At 45.1% G+C, this 20126-nt stretch overlaps 1 protein-coding gene across 2 annotated transcripts in view; it reads right to left on the bottom strand.

The window, feature by feature from the left end:
• The window catches only part of CHAF1A (chromatin assembly factor 1 subunit A), a 109645-nt gene that overhangs the window by 12536 nt on the left and 76983 nt on the right, over positions 1-20126 (bottom strand). For both annotated transcript variants that reach the window (XM_085845593.1, XM_085845594.1), the window contains exons 8-14: positions 19588-19790; positions 19292-19457; positions 15563-15643; positions 14488-14586; positions 7632-7881; positions 2511-2839; positions 2327-2385 (exon numbers count right to left, since the gene is read on the bottom strand). In XM_085845593.1, coding sequence (XP_085701719.1) covers positions 2327-2385; positions 2511-2839; positions 7632-7881; positions 14488-14586; positions 15563-15643; positions 19292-19457; positions 19588-19790 — 1187 coding nt within the window. The remainder of the gene's footprint in view (positions 1-2326; positions 2386-2510; positions 2840-7631; positions 7882-14487; positions 14587-15562; positions 15644-19291; positions 19458-19587; positions 19791-20126) is intronic.

Below are 20126 nucleotides of genomic sequence, written 5' to 3'. Positions count from 1 at the left end.
CAAGGTGTGTTCTGCACACAAGTTTTCATCGTATCCGGACAGCGAGATTGCTTAGTTTTATGCATGGAGCTATACGGCCAATGACATGGGCTGGCCTTGCTTGAGATTCATTCGCCGCAGAGCAACATGCCCGCTGCGCTGGTCACGTCACCTCACTAAAATATTTCTGACATCGAGCAGTATGCAAGTATAATTTACATTATTGAATTACGAATAGGATTTAGTCTAACCAGTTGTTATTGCCAAGTGTTCCTTCGATGTCCTCCTGATCATCATGAACTCTGGGAATTTCATCGCCATTTTCCTCTGCTTGTCCTGCTTCGGGCATGAACTCGTAAGGCTGTATTCCATTTCCAGCTGCCTGAACTTCACCTCCCGCGACTACGTTATCTGACAATTCTCCATCTGATTCAGACAAAATCCTTCATTTCTCTCACACCCACTGTCGCTACCAGACAAATCAAAGTCCATGTCATCCATTTATCAAAACCGAATGTTTGATTTTTTAAAAGCAGAAATGAACGAAGCATTTGAGTCGATCAATCAAATGTGGAAACACACAGAAAGCCAATACAATCACGTAGACCACCAACCCGAGTAATTTGCGTGCAACCTTTGTCGTTCTGGAGATGACGTCATGTGGGTTACGCGCCGTTCATTAGATTTCGGCAGAATTTTTAGGGGTGTTCCTGAAGAGTTTTTTTTTTAATTTTACATTTTGCAGAACGAGTATTGTGAAAAAAAACTGTCAGATCAGAAATCACGATGAAAAACTCATTTAGGACATTTCGTGGTGCAACTTAGCTAAATATAGCATAACAATTGTGCATTTTGTGAGGAAAGCACCAAATTTGGCACACTAGTAGCCTATCATATTATGAACAGATTTCGATATTGGGCCATCTCAAAATTTTTGATGGCAGTGGAAAATGGCTGTCACAGCCATCAGCGGCTGAATTTGAGATGGCGCAATATCCAAATCTGTTCATAATATGATAGGCTACGAGTGTGCCAAATTTGGTGCTTTCCTCACAAAATGCACAATTGTTATGCTAAGTTGCCCCACTATATATATATATATATATATATATATATATATATATATATATATATATATATATATATATATATATATATTATGTGGCGACTTGGGATCCGAGGGTCCTGAGTTCAAGCCTCGTTGCCCGCTGAATTAATTCACCAGGGGGTTGACTCAGCCTGCCATCCTTCCGAGGTCGGCGAAATGAGTACCAGTGTACTGGGCCGGTGTATACCCTGGTTAAAATAGGTGTACCATATCCCTGTGTCGTAAGAGGCGACCAGGCTTGCGTCAGGAAGGGCATCCGGCATAAAACCTGTGCCAAATCACGATGCTGATCTTACGGATGATCCGCTGTGGCGACCCCCAAAAGGGAGCAGACGAAAGAAGAAGATTTTTTATATATACTATATATATATATATATATATATATATATATATATATATATATATATATATATATATATATATATATATATACTATATATATATATATATATATATATTATGCAATTTCAGTGCTTTTGAGTGTCATGGGACCTTTAAAGCAAAGACTATTAATCATGAGTTCAGGCATTACATCACTGGGCCTACATGCATATGCAAATACATGACAGTAAATCACCAAACGATTTTGGTCGAGTCCATTTGAGTCATCTTGAAAGAACGTTGTCAAAACGATTATCATCTCATAACGTGTTAAGTCATGCTGATCCAATACAGCACCTTGCACAATTTTAAAATACAGTACTGTGCCATCTGCCCGTGGAGAAGCGACAACGTCGCGTCGCCCACGAGTGGAGAACCGATAACATGGCAAGTGCTCTGTGTCTGCTGTGTCGCTTTATCTCCCAGTCTCACGTTTCGCCCGATGGTGAAATGTACTTGATTAAAGGTTAAGTTCGTGTGAACACAAACATTTCCCCAGCAGTGCATCACCCGCCCCCAACCCCAATTATAACACCATATATGGAAGATTGTATCCGAATAACATTGCAGTGTTTGGGAACGCATCCACGACGTAAACGCACCATATACTTTCAAGATACCCCTTCTTGACAACAGAACTGAGGGTGTGGACATTCGTTCACAATGTAATCAAGTATGATTTAGACAATGATAAGTCTAACAATGACCCCATGGCTTAATCGCCAATAAGATGGCGTAAACATTCACGAAATGACAACGACTTAACCTTGTGTAGCTGACGTACAAAACTGCTTTCACCAACATTTTTGGCAATTTTGAAGATGGTCCACAATTATTGCCATTAAAGTTATGCATTACCTGCAAGCAACCATGCCACTTTCTTCTTCTGTCTGCGAAGGCATCTCCACATCACTTTCCTGAAAACAAAATCGCTTGGAATTTACGGGCCAAAAAAGCTTTAAGACTTCCACCATCGAGCATGGAAAGAGAATATACGAAAAACACATGAAAACGAGCACAGGCAAGCAAATGGTGGACTTACATGCTTGCTGTCAATTACAGGCTGTAAGAAGGCGGTGATCTTGGGAGTGCTGCTCACTTCATTGTGATGCGTATGTACGCTGATGTTCATTAGTTGCAAGTCAGACATCCCGAGACTGTGCAACACGTGATCGTGCACAAGCCAACAGGGTGGCCGACACTCGTGTTTGCGGTAGGTGGCGTTTTGCTGAATAAGCTTCTTAAGTCGTCTCTTCGAGGGCAGTGCGTTCAAGCCCGCCGTACGCAAGGCCCTTTCAGAATGCACATTTTTGATGATGTCACGGCTGCTGCTTGGGCTGCCATGAAGATAAGGCAACAGCTCCCGCAGGACTACCGCAAAGGGGGGGGGGGGGAGGAATCCATTTTGACATAGTCAGCAACTCCATATGTCAAACACCTTACCATTTAAAAGGGTAGCACCACAACTATTAGCCATCTCCGACATGTAGCCATTACAAACTAACTGTTCTGTCTTGTTGAATTAAAACACCTCCAACAACTTGAGAAAAAGTCATGTTTCTGCAATAAATAAGAGCAAAAAGGATTCTCAAATCAATATCGCACTTCACGATTCTGAGGTGTTACCAGTTATTCTTCCACGAGGCCAAATCGAGCAACATAAAGAAAAAAATTAATTTGGAGGAGCATTAAGTTTCACCAACATTAAGTTTCACCAATCAAAACACATTTGATACAATTTCCTTTATTCTTCACATATTGTGACCTCACCTCTCCCCCCCCATCCCCCACCCCCCACAAGTCACCTTTCTGGCCATTTCAAGAAATAATCTGGATTTTAGAGATATTATTCCCAAGCATGCCTGATGATTGGAGTCATCTGTTCTGATGGTTACCTGATATTATTCTGATGGTTACCATGCCCAAGGAGTTCCTGTAGCTGTGTCCAATAACCTGACTCCAATGATAATTGAGGTAAAACCGGTCAACGAGCGTATTATAAGACTAAGGATGTGTCCCTCCTTCGGTGTCATTTCCCTGGTCTCTGTTTATGCTCCAACTGAGGCGAGTGATCTCACCGTGAAGTCACGCACGAGTCTGTGGTTGATCAGTGCCCCAGACGAAATACACTTCTGATCTTGGGGGATTTCAATGCATCGGCTGGAACTGATAGGGATGGTTATGAGACATGTGTTGGTCCCCATGGGTCTGGAACTGTGAACCTGAAAAGCACTAAGTTCCTTCACTTTGCAAGAAGTCATGGACTTAGGGTGGCTGGTTCATGGTTTCAGCGCCCACAAGCTCATCGCTGGACTTGGTATTCCAACGCTGGCGGTGTGGCAAAGGAGATTGACCATGTCCTCGTTGATGGTCGCTGGAGGATGATCCAGAACTGCAGGGTCTACCGCAGTGCTCAGTTCCTCAATACTGACCACAGGCTTGTTGTACCAACTTTGAAGTTGCACCTTATATCCATCCAGGAGAATGGTACCATCCCAGCCTAGGCTGGATGTTGGCAAGCTCAGGGATGAGAGAGTAGCTGAGGAGTTTGCGAACAGACCGAGTCAACACTTGGGGGGTCTGGGTGCTTTGGGGAGTCCTGAAGAGTTGTGGAGTGCCTTCAAGACCACCGTCATTGATGTTGCCGGTGGATGTCTTGGAACTCACCGCAGGGCAAAGAAGAATTTTGTCTCTCAAGGGACACTGGATACCACTGACCAGAATCGCAGGGCCAGGCTGAATGGCAGAGCTGAGCTGTTCAGGGAGCTGAAACGTGAAACTGTACGTGTGCTAAGGGTGGACAAGGAGGCCTATGTGCGAGGAATCTGTGAGGGGGTAGAGCATCACCTGTGGACAGGTGATTCTCGTCCCGCTTACAGGGGAATTCGCGCATTACGTTCATCCAAGCCCATCCCTCGGAGCACTGCAGTTAGAGCAGAGAGTGGTAGGCTCTTGACAGAGGAGTCCGAAGTGAAGGACCGCTGGGCCGGTTACTTTGAGCGGTTGTACCAGGCTGATCCCCCAGCTGTCGAGTTGGACGTCAAGGGTGTTACAATCCCTGTTACTGACCATCCAATCAACTGTAGTCCACCTTCGCTTGGGGAAACACGGGCTGCGGTGAACCGGTTGAAACGGGGTAAAGCTCCAGGGATCTGTGGCATCTATGCTGAACTTCTCAAGGCTGGTGGAAATGCTGCGCTCATGTTGTTGCAAGCAGTTCTCTGCTCTGCCTGGAACACAGGCATCATCCCAACTGACTGGAAATGGGGCCTTGATGTCTCTCTCTGGAAAGGGAATGGTGATCGCCAAGACTGCAATAACTACCGAGGGGTGATGCTGCTCTCAGTGCCGGGCAAGGTCTTTGCTCGGATAATTCTTGATAGGGTTCGCCACCATCTGCTTGAGCACCAGCGTCCAGAGCAGTCAGGCTTCACACCAAAGAAGTCAACGATTGACCGTATCCTTGCCCTTCGTGTCCTCACCGAACGGAGACGAGAGTTTCGGCAGGGGCTGCTTGCAGCCTATGTTGATCTCTGTAAAGCGTTCCATTCAGTGAATCGGGATGCCCTCTGGAGGATTCGTGGCGTGCCACCAAAACTGATCGATCTGATGCCTTAACTCTACTCTGGTACTGAGAGTGCTGTGAAGTGTGGTGGTACCATCTCTGACTTATTTCCAGTTGTTACTGGAGTTCGGAGTCACTGGAGTCACGTTACTGAGGTCAAGTCCAAAAAAAATAGTTGCATATTTCATGCGCCCCACAATGTTGATCACAAACCCCACAACGTTTCATTACAAAATTTGCCCGTAATTCCCCTCGCCAAAGGAGAGGGTATTGCATTTGGGTCTGTTTATTACTTGCAAAATCAAAGATTTTTCAAGTACATTGCTTCGTCGATTTTGTTATTTGCCTGGTGTTGGCTTCATGGTTAGGGTGGTGGTCTGAGGATCTGAGGATCCTGAGTTCTAAATCCCACTCGGCTGTTGAATTAATACCAGATGGGGTTGACTCTGCCTGTCATCCTTCTGAGGTCGACAAAATTAGAGCCAGCATGCTTTCATACTCACCCTATCTCTGTTCTATCCACCTGCTCATTTTCTCAGGGTCATCTGCCATCTGCTTGGACATCAGCAAACATTACCACTGCATAAAAAGGTGTAAAGCTGATCCCTGCAACTACAGACCAATCAGCCTGCTCCTAATCATCAAGGTCATGGAATCCATCATCGCTTCAGACATCAAATCCTTCCTCTTCTCCAATGGCTTGATTTTCGTCAATTAATTTGGATTTAGACCAGACCGCTCAACCTTGGACATTATACTTCTGCTTTCTCAATAAGTTACTAACAGCTTGGGTCCTCAATGCCAAACATGAGATCAGAGCCATCTCCCGAGACATATCGCGAGCTTTCGCTTTCGATACGGTCTGGCATCCCACACTGCTCACCGAACTCTCTTATGGTGTCCAAGGTAATCTCCACTCATGGCTCACAGACTTCCTCTCCCGTCGCAGTCAAGGCGTGGCGTGGCTCTTAACGGAATTCACTCATCTCCTCTTCCCGTCCAGGCCGGAGTTCCTTAAGGCAGTGTTCTTGACCCTGTGCTTTTTCTGTTTTCATCAATGATCTCTCAGATTCCCTGAAAATCCTCTTTATCTCTTTGATAACTCCACCCTCTGTCATACCATCTCTCATCACTCTCTGCAGACCTGAATAAAATCACAAGCTGGTCCAACATGCGGAACATGTCTTTCAATCCTGACAAATCTCACTCACTCGATCTCTCAAAAAGGACCGTCCGGACGCCCCCCCCCCCCATCTACTTTCTCAACAATCCTCTTGAAGAAATACTTTCATTCAAGCTTTCGGGTCTCACTACCTGCCAGGATCTTTCCTGGGAAAGCTACATCTCCAAAGCCAGCCCCCAAATAGGCATCCTCCATCATGCAAAGTCCTTCCTTGGCACACCTGAGCAACTGACCATGTACAAAGATTTCATTCGCGGTTTGATGGAGTACTGCTCCCCCTTCTAGGGTGGTGTCCTGCCTCACACCGAGCTCAACTTCATGCTGTGGAAACCAAGGCGTTTAGGATTATTGGTATCTCCTGCGATGAGGCCAAGTCTTTGGGTCTCACTCTCTCTTCAGAAGCATGTCAGTGGTCTTTATCTTCAACCATCTCCTCTCCGGCCTTGCCCCCCACCCCCGCTCTGTCTGCGATTTATCTCCCCTATATTTCCTCAGGGTGCTCAAGGTCCACCAAAATCCCCTTCTGGTGAAACTGCCAAAATCAAGAATCACTGCTCACCTTCACTCTTTTTCATTCCTCTTTTTTCCCCACCTCTGGAACAAACTCAAACACTCTCTTCAATCCCACACTCCTCCCTCCAGGTCTTCAAAACAACTGTTCACCACAGTCTCATATCTTCCCCCATCCAAAATCTTGATCTTTACTACCCCTGTTAATCCACCCCAAACCCACCTCCTTCATATTTCCTGTTTTCCTTCCTGAAAGTCCCAGTAGTAGCATCTTGTTTACCTCATGCACCCCACCCCATCCCTCTCCATCACAGATATCTGATTGTCTTTGTTGCCCACTATTCTGTGCTTCCCTCTCGCCTCCTGCCTTGTTATATGTTTCTGTGCATTTGCTCTTACACGAGCCGAGACTTTGTATCCAACAAAAAAAGAAAAAAAAAAGGATCATTGGGGCTCATGTTGCCAATAAATCGGTCAGTGATTCAGACAGTTTAGAAAAGATTTTCCAACAGACATCTCCCTTCAAACAATTCAACACATCCTCCATAAATGATGAGAAACTGGGAACCTCAGAAACCAGATGAAAGGCCGCTTGTATTTGCCATTCCCCGTAACTCTACCAAACCCAATCCAAGGCCTAATGAGTTGTTCAACACTTAAAGAGGTCTCCACACAAAGAATGGAGTGTTTTCATTAAAAACCATTTCTTTTATAGTTGTTTGAGCAGAGTTGCACTTTTTGGCCTCCCAATACAAGCAAAATGGATGAACGTTTCCATTTTCTCCTTCCCATCCTTCCAGCATTCCCTAAATTAGAAACACTTTCTGGCCAAATGTGGTTCCACACAAATCAATGAACAGGTCCATTGAAGCATCACTGTCAAAGCAATCGTCCTCACGGCTCACATTGCTGTTCTTCCATATGCCTGTTCCTCGACCGCTCCTCATCCTCTTCCTCCGTAGTTTCTAAATGGACAGCTGAAAACTGCCGCAGCCACTGCATGTCAGAGCTAGCAGCAGGATTGTGCACATCATTCTCCCATGTGCAGCTGACTATACGAGGCACAAGGGGCTTCAGCTTCGCTCCTTGAGTCAGCTCAACCCATTCCTTGTTTTTGAGCTGCTCTCGAACTTTCTTTCGTTCAGGACTGTTTTCCTGTTGGGAACACGTACCGAGCAGCATTGAAACAGATGAGGAATGACACACATATCTTGAATTATTTCTCTCCTCTACTCATACATGCCAAGCATGTTCCAGAGGCTTCAAAATGATCACTACCCTTCCCTGCTGTTAACAAAGTATGTTAAGTGAAATTGTATAAACAATGAAGGGCCAAACATTCAGTCCAAGAAATACATCATATACAGTCTGCTCATCTTAAAATCATCCAAACGTTGCCAGGCAACTCCCTGTGCAGGATATTAGCTCGGATGAACCTGAGTAGAGTTCCTGGGCATCTTGTGTAAACCCCCATGGGTCGATTCATTCAGTGATTACAGCAGTTCAACAACATAGGCAAATATTTGACCACTTAAGTTGTAATAAGTGACATCAGGATCTCACCATGAGAAGGTCTACTTTTTGACTTGAGTGAAGGTGCCAGGTTTCAGCCTGTTTTTTTGCTTTTGCAACTCTTATCGCTTCATACATGCTATTCTCAAATCAACAATGTCCTCTCAATCCCGACCCCCATTAACTCTTCCTAACTCAATCCAACCCTCTTACTTGCAGGATAAAAATAAATAATAGGAGTTCCCTCACAAGCAGGGCTGGATTTACCATGTTGGGAGCCATGGGCACAATGATTGCGGGGGGCCCTCAAATTTGAAGATTAATCAACAACTTAAATTATTACTGCTTTTTCATCAACAACTGAACTTGTATCTTTTGATTTGGCAGATCCTGATCAGGAATTATTTGGCATTGATGTTCACAAATTACAATTAAATCTGACAATATGACAAGATGGACAGATTGTTATTGATGTGGCTGGTGACTTATCGATGAGCTGAAGACTTATCTCTGAGCTCATTCTAAAATCAAATCACAAAAATGCTGTTGCTGCAAGAGTAAGAGATCGAGATGGACTAATATAAGAAAATAACAAACGACGCACTGTCATTAATCATACTACGAACTTCGAATAAAAATCTTCTAACTTCTAAAAACCCTCTGGGCAAGAGAAATCCGAAATGGTGATCAATTGCCGACTTCCAGCGACCGCAAATATACGGCAGTGTCATCCACATCAATGAACGTACACACGTTGCCTGAATCGATGGACAAGCTTCCTGCGCGACTTCGCAGCAGCGAACTCCGATATAATACTGTCAACTTGCATGGAATGGAGCACGGCGGATTCAGTTGAAATGGTCAGATTGACCAGTCTCTGCTGCCCCATCGTGGAGCGAAGATGGTTCTTGATAAGCTTGAGTTTCGAAAACGAGCGCTCCCCAGAGCAGTTCAACACCATCAGTGAGAGGTAAATCCGAAGCAGCACTTCCACGTTTGGGAAAGTATCGGTGATTTTTCACTTGATGAGAAAACTGTACATCTCGAGTTCAGTACGGCCTGAGTCTGGCTCTGACTCCTTCATCATGGCTTGGAACTGAATCATTTCTTCTGTGAGGTCAGGTGATAGATCTTCCCGAGACAGCTCGACGAGCTTCGAGCATGACTCTCGAATCTGCTCCACTTCGAGTTGAACAAGAGCACGCAGGAATCCAAATCTTTCGCTCATCTCGCTGTAAGCGTCTGTACGCTTTTCCAACTGCGACAGCAGCACGTCGATCACTGCAACGTATCCACTGATGCGAAAGAACTCCTTGGCGAATAGTTCTACTTCTGGAGTGTGTCCGTAGTCCAAGGGAGCAATGCGGACATTACGCTTTCGTCTACGCGATCCGCGAGCGAATTCCTCCGTACCTGAGCGCTCTACTCCGTCAACAACGAATGTATCAAACTGATCGCGTAGTGACTGCACGAAGCTCGCCAGTGACTTGAGGAACTGCACGGCTGTGTTGAGATCGGTAGCTTGTGACTGAAGGGTTTTACTCGCACGATCAAATCTACCAAGGACAGTAGACCAGAAACCAGCATAGAACCCTATCTCGAGCGTGCACATCGTTTGGTGAAGTGTCTCGGCGGTGTTTCTCGTTTCACTATTCAGTTGTTCATCGTTTGCAATTTGATCAAGGACATCCATGATGTCCATCCATCCATCCACGTCCACAAGAGCTCAGGTTGCATCAGAATGAGCCGACCAGCGAGTGTCGCTGAGGCGCTTTGGTACTTGCAGACCTTTGTCTTTCAGGGCTTCAAATAATCTGGCGTAGCGCGATGTGGAAGCTGTAAAAAATACATACGCTTGTTCCACTACTTCAGGTCTACAGCATCCCACGGCCAACTGACCGACTAAGTTCAGTGAGTGCGTCACGCATGGCAAAATATTGCGAGAGGGTTCTCCTGTTTGATCATTCCCTGCATCCCATTGTATCGACCACTCAGATTAGATGCGTTATCGTAACATTGTCCTCGGCAGTTAGCGATGTCCAATCCAGTGGCTTTCAAAAAATCCAGTAATGCCGTCGCTTGCTGGAGTCCAGTGTGTCCTGTGTTGCTCAGAAAAGTCATGAAACACTCCACTGGAGCCTCGTTCTCGATGTATCGTAGAATAACTGTGAGCTGGTCGGTGGCTTATGTCAGGAGTAGAATCGACTGACACAGAGAAGTATTTTGCCTCTTTCACACGAGCGACGATGTTATCCTGAACAGATTTTCCGATGATGGAGACTAACTCTTCACATGTCGTAGATGATAAGTAATTGGTGCGGCCACTACCTTGGTTGGCATATTTCTGAATGTGCTGCGCCAAAAATGGATCATATCCTGCAAGTAATTCCATTAAACCAAGGTAGTTACCATTCGTCCGTGACCCAACAATTTCATCCGATCCACGGAACGCTAGAAACGATATCACGCTCACACTTCGTTTCAGCACCTCCCTTCAATAGTACGCAATCTCAATCACCTGTTTGACGAGTTCAGTGTCCACACGACTTGCGGATGTTGCTCTGTCTGACAAGCGGATGATAGTCGCACAATGTACATGCGAACGCTCATACACCTCGATAGAATGACTGGCATGCTTCCAATCATTGAATCCTTCCCCGCCCAGGGGAGTAGCGCCTCCAAAAAGCTTGCAAGCGATGCAGTACAGTTTTCCGGTTGATGTGGAGAAGCAAAGCCAGGACCTTTTCACGGACTCTCCGTTTTGTAGTCTACGGTAAAAAAGGTTCTTGGAGCAGCAGCGTTTCCTACCTTCAACGAACTGTATGGATGAATCAAAGGTAGCAGTCGAATTCTGCAGGGGCTCCAAATCTCGTGATGCCCAGTAGTCGATCATCTCTGATGACGGTTGCTCAGGAGGCCAACATCCAATGTCATTGGCAAAGCCAGGTCCACGATCAGTCAGTATATCTCGCGCTTCTTCATCTGATGCATGTTCTTCGTCGGTGGAACCTTCCGAGATGTTGGTCAAATCTTGACGCGGGGGTTGCGCTGCCAAATCTGCTTGTTCTATCTCTGTTGGTGTTCCAGCCCCTGTCATGGACAGATGATTTGTATAGGAGTGAACAACCTGTTTGTGCCCGTTTGTGCAGGAGTGAAAAAAACTGAGATTTTCTGTGTCTTGTCGATGACGGCCTTGTGTCTCATCTTTTTCCTTGGGACGTTTCCGCTTTTTAGCACCACTGTCATATTTCCGTGGAGTCCTGGATTTGTGCCTGTCGTCACCGAAGACACTCATTGTGGTTTCTGCAGCTGGTAGGTACCGAGAAACCAAGATATTGCCAGAGTGCACGTGGGACGTACCGGAATCACGAACAACAAGTATGTTTCACACACCTGGAACATGGAAAGTCACACCGTGTTACTGTGCTGTGCGCGCCAGTAAGCAGGGTACTGACAGCGTTCCCTGCCAGCCACAGTTTCAGTGTGTACAATACTACCCCTGCCGGCCGTGTGCTGGCCTGGCCTAGTTTTACCACGTCTACTTTCACCTTTTCACCTCTCCTCTGGCTGGACCTCTGTGTTCCGTCTGTGCTTGCTGGGCTCTGGTGGGCAGTGCCGTCGTTAGTCGGTCACGCTCAACCCTCCGAAGCATCGATGATCGATCCACAAAAAGATCCGAATGCAGGCCCCCAATGCCCGAGGCTTGCCCGGGAATTTTTGACCACGTTGGATCCGTTCTGTGGACCGTGGAAGAAACGGCTTGAAAAAGCCAAAGCTTGAAAAGGACCCTCACAATGAAGGACAATTTTGAAAAGATATCCTTTACAAAGAGTTCACAATCTTCATTCACCGACAATAAAACTTTAGAAGCACATTTTCAAGGGATTTTCAAAATGTCATCGAAATTGTGGGGGGGCCCTAAATGTGGGGGGCCCCGGGGCCATGGCCCCACCTGGCCACCCCTAAATTCAGTAGTGCTCACAAGTAACTTTAACACATGAAGCAGCCACTGAACAGGCCCATCTTTCCTGTGCTATGATTATCAATCCATGGTTATTTGTCCATGCTTTCTCCTTTTTCAATCCTGAATGTCAAGCAAGGAAGCAGAATGTACCATTTTTGAGGGTCTTTGGTGTGACTCAGCCAGGATTCAAACCACTGACTTCCCAGACTCACAGCAGACGCTCCGACGATTATGCCACAGTGTCTGGTGCGTTTTCTTCTGCTCCTCTCATCTTGTTTGTCCATTCCCTTGCTTATTGTGCTCACCTGTTTCCCCAATGTCATTACATTTTCTCTCACCACCCTCCCCCCCTCCCCTGCCATCTCAAAAGTAACTACAAAGGCACTTGGTAGAGCATTACTCTGCCAGGCTGGACAGTTTACATTTTGTATCTGACTGATAGGCTGAATCCGCACCTGGACGAATCAAAATCTAATCGGCTTGTTCTTGTCACAGACCCAACTCATCCATCAAGTTTAGTCTGAATCTGTCCATAACTGTTTGAAATATCCTGCTGTATACTGCATTTTTTGTATTCTATATCCTGTATGCATCGTTGCTATATACTGCACTGCCCTATCTCTCAATGGTAAAGAACCACTTAAATTACCCAACATAACCTCTGACCTCTTGACCCAAAAATATAATCAGTTCATCTTTACATCGTTGTACATACTTGTATCAAGTTTGATTTAAATCCCTTCAACTGTTCTCAAGTATCACATTTTTACCTAACATGAACTCTAACTTTTGACCTCTTGATGCCAAAATCTAATCAATTCATTTTTGCATCAAAATATAAACTTATATCAAGTTTGGAAAAAATCCCATCACTGGTTCACAAGTTAGCGTGGTAACAGAACTTTTACCAAAAGGGACCTCAGACCTTTGACCTCTTAACCCCACACTCAAATCAGTATCTTTACATTATTTTACATACTTGTACCAAGTTTGATTTAAATCCCTTCAGCCTTTCTCAAATCACATATATACCTAACATGACCTTTGACCTCTTGACCCCATAATCTAATTAGTTTATGCAAACACTAGCATGGATCGGCTCACTTCACTCACCTCTCCACACATCATTGCAGAGATTGACATCACAGATTTGCTGTGTTGGCATGATTTATACCAATCATAATACAAACATTTCTTTTCTTCAAATTTATTCCTAATATTGGTGATATTATATTTATTTGAAATTTCATATGATATAAGAAGGTCCAAGTGGCCAAGAGTCTAATCTGTCTGAAAGATGCAAGGGGTCGAAATGGCATTAAGGTCTTAGGAGTCTTTTTGGTCTTCAGGGTTTTTGGTGACTTTTGGGTCTTCGGCATCTTGAGGGTCTTTGGGGGTCATCTGCGTTATTGGTATGTTTTGGGTCTCTTGGGTCCTTGGGGTCTCAGCAGTCTAAAGCGTTGAAACATGCATTCCAATAGTACGTAATTAATCGACGTTTGTGTGGTGTGCAACCAACGTGCAAACATTACGTGATTAATAGGCATAAAGAACAGGGTCTCACGGACCGTTTTTAATTCATATATATATATATATATATATATATATGTCATATCATTATACATACTTGTCCCAAGTTTGACTTGGATCCCTTAAGCCATTCTTAAGTTATCAATGCAACGAAAACCTATCACGGAATCTGACCTTTGACCTCTTGATGCCGACATATAATCAGTTCATCTTTACATCATACTGTATACTCGTACCAAGTTTGGCCAAAATCCCATCACTGGTTCACAAGTTCATGTGGTAACAATTTTTACCTAACATGACCTCTGACCTTTTGACCCCAAAATCTAATCAGTTCATCTTTACATTATACATACTTGTACCAAGTTTGACAAAGTACTGTTAAACTGCAGGTTTGTTTTCCAATTCATGTTCAAAATATAACATTAAATTGAAATCAAGTTGTTCCTCGATCACAAAATGACCTTTGCAGATAGACAGACAGAAGTGAACAAATTGTTTGGGGTAATAAAAACAGTAAATAATGCTATAACATGTAAAGAAACATTCAGTTTCAATGTAAAAGGAAGAAAATGTCTGACAAGAAGCAGAAATCATTAACAACTGACTGGCTTTAAACTACATACGTCGTAACGTGTGTGGGGAAGGGGTCCCACGCTGCAAAGGTGCTTTGTGGATGGATATTATGGTGTAAAATTTGAACAATGAATGATTATCTAATTGTGGCACCTTTGTCAGTGAACAAACAAGCACACCTCATCTGAAGCACCCTCTTCATCCGACAAATGCCCATGTGGAACAAAAAATCCATCATTATCATCGTCATCCTCCTCCTCGTTCTCATTGTCTTCTTCCTGGAGAAATCAGAGAAAACAAGAAAAAAAAAAAAGACAATGTCATGGCCTCCATTGTTTTAGCACTTTTGCTGTACAGAGTTAAAGGGCCAGCCCATATTTATTACAACGAAAATTACTGCCAGTCTACCAGTCGGCCATCTTTGATCAGATCACAAATTAAAGTGAGGTGCAAGTGTATGCCATCATGTGCTGTGCTTGTGCCACGTTTGAACAAAATCAGACCATGCATTTCTTGAGAAATGGTTGGACATATTTAAGTAACAAAATGGCTGCCAGTCAGCCATCTTGGATCTGATCTGGAAAAAAAACAAATGACATGCATATGTAAGCTATCATTCCTTAAATGTGTGACAAGTTTGAACAACGGTAAATGCATGTCTGAGAAATGGTTGATGACGTGTTCGATACCAAGTTGTTGTTTTTTTACAACTGAAATAGCCGCCAGTCTACCAGTCAGCGATCTTTGATAAGATCAAAAAGTAGAGTGAGGTGCACATATATGCCATCATGTATTGTGCTTTTGTCGAGTTTGAACAAAATCGGACCATGCATGTTTGAGAAATGGTTGGGGACACATTTAAGCAACAAAATGGCTGCCAGTCAACCATCTTTGATCGCATCGCTAAACAAAATGATGTGCATTTGTATACCACCATGTGTTGTCTTTGTGCAAAGTACGAACAAAATCAGTCCATATATGTCCGAGATATAGTTGCAGACGCACGCATGCACGAAAACTGAGACCAATTCCATAAGCCCCCGTTTCAGACCAAGTCCAACGGGAGACTAATAACAGCACAGAAAACACTTTCTCTCCACATGTAGAGTGCACTTTAACCACATATTTGATATGAAGTATCAAAGTGAACCAATTCATGACCACATCAGAAAAAGGCTGCAATGCTGAGTGAAAATCCGAAGATGATCAAAAGTGTTAAATAAAAACACGAAGCAAAATGCACATTTACATTACCCCTTCACTATGAGACAGCGATTCGCCCGGTTCCTCTTCATTCCACTCATCATCACTGTCCACTTCATAATCCAGCAGCTCCTACAACCAAAAAATACAAAGCAAAGTTAAATAAATTAAATGAGAGTGAAGTCAATGGCATGTCATTGCAAATACCCACGTTTCACACCGAAAGCAATGTTGAAAAATGGCAAAAAGTTCCACCAGGTATGACCAAATATCAAATTTTGAGTTAAATTTTTACCTCCACCACCGAAGGTGGAAGGAAGTTATGTTTTCACTCGTCTGGGTTTGTGTGGAGGATTTCTCAAAAAGCTACGGACGGATTCGGACGAAACTTGGTAGACAGTTTGGGTTTGCGACAAGGACGAAGCGATTAGATTTTGGTGAAGATTCGGATCCGGATCCGGTTCCAGATACGAGAATATTTTTAATTTTTATTCAAAAATATATTGGGCTTCATGTGCTCTCGTGGATCTGGCCTTGCATAGCGGAGGTATACACTCGACCGAGCACCCTTCTAGTTTTTCATGTTTTGACCCTTGTGACACTAAGTACCCACCCCCTGGAGCATGAACCGGAGGTCAAATCCCAAAAATCATTACATATTGCATGCGTCCCCCTAATGTTGATTGCATCTACAAAATTTCATTTGAAAAATGTTCTAAAATGTGCCCGTAATTGCATTTTTTCATATGTGACCTATATAGCCATGATATTGTTGCGGTTCTAGGAACCACATGCCTCCAAGGCAATGACATCCAACATCTAGTGGTCCCAAGACCGTTATTCCGTTAATATACATTTAGATAGTCCCTTCCCTTTTGTCTAGTGGGTCAAATGGGACGTGCGTTACAGGGATCTCATAGCTTGGTTGGATTCTACCACTAGCTTCATTTCGACTCTTCTTTTCTTATTATTCCAGAGGTAAATCTGAATTTAGGTACTCGCGTGGACCAGCAGGCACTGCACTCAAACACCACGTGGGCATTGACAGCACACCTGCGAGGATACAGCGATACTTCAAACTTACTTCTGCAGGGGAGGGGCATAGAAAGGCCGCGATGTCACTGCATGAGCATTGAAAGTGCAGAGCTCCCGTCCTCAAGCGATCCCTCAACCTAACCTTTGCGTAGCACAGCGCAGAGCTCCCGACGATCTGGGATGGGATTGCTGGTTGCATTGAAAAAACATACGAACGAACATCTCTTAAAAGAGGCCACGCAGATGTTGTTTTTCACAACACAGAAAGCACACCCAGCACAACGCCCAGGCTGCACAGAACACGTACCGAGGAGATGGAAGAAACAGCACCCAAAATGCTGGCAACTTTCAGTACACACGTGGCACGTCCTTTCGACCCGTTTCTGGATTTAATTATATCGGCATTCTCTTTTCCCTCCATTTCTCCATCTGACACATATCCACATCCTTTTTATTCCAGACCTCCATATAATTATAAAACCAATCATTACCCTCAAATGACGAATGAGAGTGCTGAAACGCGAATGCGAGCGCTGACCACGTGGGCCATAGCAGATCCACATGCACAATACAGAACGTGCTCGAAGGCAGACCCATGCTTAGCTCATGACACCTTATTATCATACAGAGCAGGGCACGACACATCTTACCGTCTGTGCATGGGTTTGCCATAACATCTTTCCTTTTCGCCTCTCCGGCCAGCGAAGCCGTGATCGGGCAGAGGCGTGATGTGCACTTTGGATCGCTCCAGCCGTGTGGCGCATCACGGAGCATGCATTGATCAGCGCTAATCGGGGGTGCCCGGGCAGGCATGCGGGACCGACGCCACCCTTGGCCGGTCCTCAGGGCACAGCCCGGGGGTTCTTGCAAGGCAATTCATGACGTGGAGTTCGGTGTGGGAAATTCATATCATGTCGTGTGGTCAGAGCGAGACATTTTCACAGCTCGGGGCCATCTTACCGTTAGTGGAATAAAGCTGTTTCCGGCCATCGCGGCCGGGCCGTGGCCAGTCAGAGCGCCCGATTTGGGTGACGACGCATCGCTTCGGGGTGTGCCCCTGCCCCGCGGGGGCCTATAAAGGTGGGAGCGGGGCCGTTCATTCTCTCCCTCTCTGTTCTGCTGCCCCCACATGCATTGGACTTGGTCATCGCCTGGACTCCGCCCTCCTGTCGTCATCGCCTGGACTACGCCCTCCCAACTCAAGTCCCTCCTTTATGCTGACGTGACCTAGGGTCCTCCCGTCTATGGGTTAACCGGGTCTTTCCGTCTATGGGTCTTGACGCGAGCTGCACGAAGCGAGAGACCACGCGCCAGCTGTTGGGGAGGTATCGCACCACGGAGCAATCCCCCCAAACGTATTGGTGGCGCGTTCAGGCAATCCATTGTACAAGGTACCGAGAGACCTTAACCTCAACTCCTCTCCCTTCTTGTTTCCATGACACCTCTTCATTGGGTTTGTGTGTGTGTGTGTGTGTGTGTGTGTGTGTGTGTGTGTGTGTGTGTGTGTGTGTGTGTGTGTGTGTGTGTGTGTGTGTGTGTGTGTGTGTGTGTGTGTGTGTGTGTGTGTGTGTGTGTGTGTGTGTGTGTGTGTGCGCGAGTTGTCCTGGCGCCAGTCCGCATAAGTTAAGATTGCAGAAGATTATTATTATTATTTCATGTTAAGTCTGCTTTCACAAGTTGCTTGTAATATTGCCGCACCTCTCACATTTCTTTCTTTCCCTGCATAACACACCGCAATAAAACTATTCCCTCTACCACATAACTTTCCTCGCCTGCTTGTAAATAAATTATTATTAGAAATGTTCCCCGCTCGTTTTTGTCTTTTCTTTCATTGATCCAGCATGGTCCGAATCCTAGCTTCGCCAGGACTTTATTCCCAACGATCCGTTCCTTTTAGCCGGTACGTCCTTGGCAGTGTCGCTCGGCTGCATCCAATCCGGTAAAGTGATCCGGTTCAGACACGGCATACCGAGGGCGTGTTCCCTAGTGATTAAATCACGTGATTAATTAGGTAACCCGGTTAACCCATATATATACATACACATACATATACATACACTCCTCCACATCTCCCTCGCATAATGGAATACCTCAATAATATTATTCATACCTGCACCTCTACAAACAAAAAATGGAATGGGGAAGGTGGCAGGCAATTATAAAGATCATGCCTGGTGTTGGCTTAATGGTTAGGGGGGTGGGCTTGGGATCCTAGGGTCATCATCACACCCTTTTTCCCAGAGCAGGGGTCAGCTTTTTGCGGGCTCCAATCATGGTACAATTTCTTGTGGCAATGTTTTTACGGCCGGATGCCCTTCCTGACGCCAACCCTTTAGTCACCTTCAACACTTAGGGATAATTACCAGTATACTGGTGCTCATTTCGTCGATCTCGGAAGGATGACAGGCTGAATCAACCCCCCTGATGTTAATTCAGTGGGAAACGGGGCTCAAACTCAGGACCCCAAGGATCCAAAGCCACCACCCTAACGACTAAGCCAACACCAGGCTCCTTGGGATCCCGCTAAAACGTTGAATTAATACCAGGTGGGGTTGACTCAGCCTGTCATCCTTCCAAGGTCAGCAAAATGAGTACGAGCTATGATTGAATCATTTGAATACCCTACGTCAGAGTGGCAATTCATCCAGGATTGTGCCCAATAGCCGAGGAGACTGCTTAAACAGCACCAATGCTCTGCATAGAGTATGATCCAAATGGATGGATAGAGATTGTCATAAACTTCACCTCATCTTTGGCATAAGGGTTGCGAGGTGTGATTTGCTTGCTACATTTCCGCCAAGTCCCATAGTAAGCTGGCCGGTAGTTCTCATGGAAATGGAGCAGCTTCATGGGACCATGTGCCTTGAGTACATCCCGTGGCATTCTCGGGATTTCCATAATCACATCCGCTCTGAAACACGTGCACACAACAATGCAAAGTACAAAACTTCTGTGAGCCATCTGGTGCCAGAGACTAAAAGAGTTCGATTCCCCACAATAATGCAGACACTCTGCATTTGAGAAAGCATTACAAAACCTACTGCTGCCCAATGACAGTAGCTGCACTAGTAAGAGCTGGCCGTTGCTTGAGCTCCTCCAAATATTTCTTCTGGTAGCTTGACTGCTGTGAAAGCAGCGTATCAAGCTGTTTACAATCAGCCTTGGACCCTCGCCAAAGAGGAGCCAGTGCCATGTTGGCCTTTATCTCAAATGGGGCGAAGTGGCCGCAGTTTGGCATCAGCGTCTGCATACAAAATAAGAAGATATCAAATAGTTCAAATCCAGTAAATACAATTTGAAAATATGTAAAATGCAGTTTACATTTTGTTAAATAAATTTTTATCAAAAAAAAATACCCCCAAGAGGGAGTGCTGGTCATCTCTGCCAGAGGTCGAAAGTAACTCTGTGCCAGACTGGAATAGGGGCAGTTCATAAAGTACGTATGCTCTACTTCCGGGTTTCAAAACCACCCACCCCCTCTGGATGCAGGCAAGTGACCACCCACCCACCTCAAACATCACTAATCGCTAATCGCTTGCAAAGCCAGCAGTTCCTTATGAACCGATGTTTGAAAGCCATG

Source organism: Eptatretus burgeri, chromosome 11 (assembly GCF_056783735.1).
Source record: "Eptatretus burgeri isolate ZD-2024b chromosome 11, Ebu_testis_v1, whole genome shotgun sequence".
Lineage (NCBI taxonomy): Eukaryota > Metazoa > Chordata > Myxini > Myxiniformes > Myxinidae > Eptatretus > Eptatretus burgeri.
Note: the sequence above shows the minus strand (reverse complement) of the source record. Positions and strands in the feature narration are given on the sequence as shown.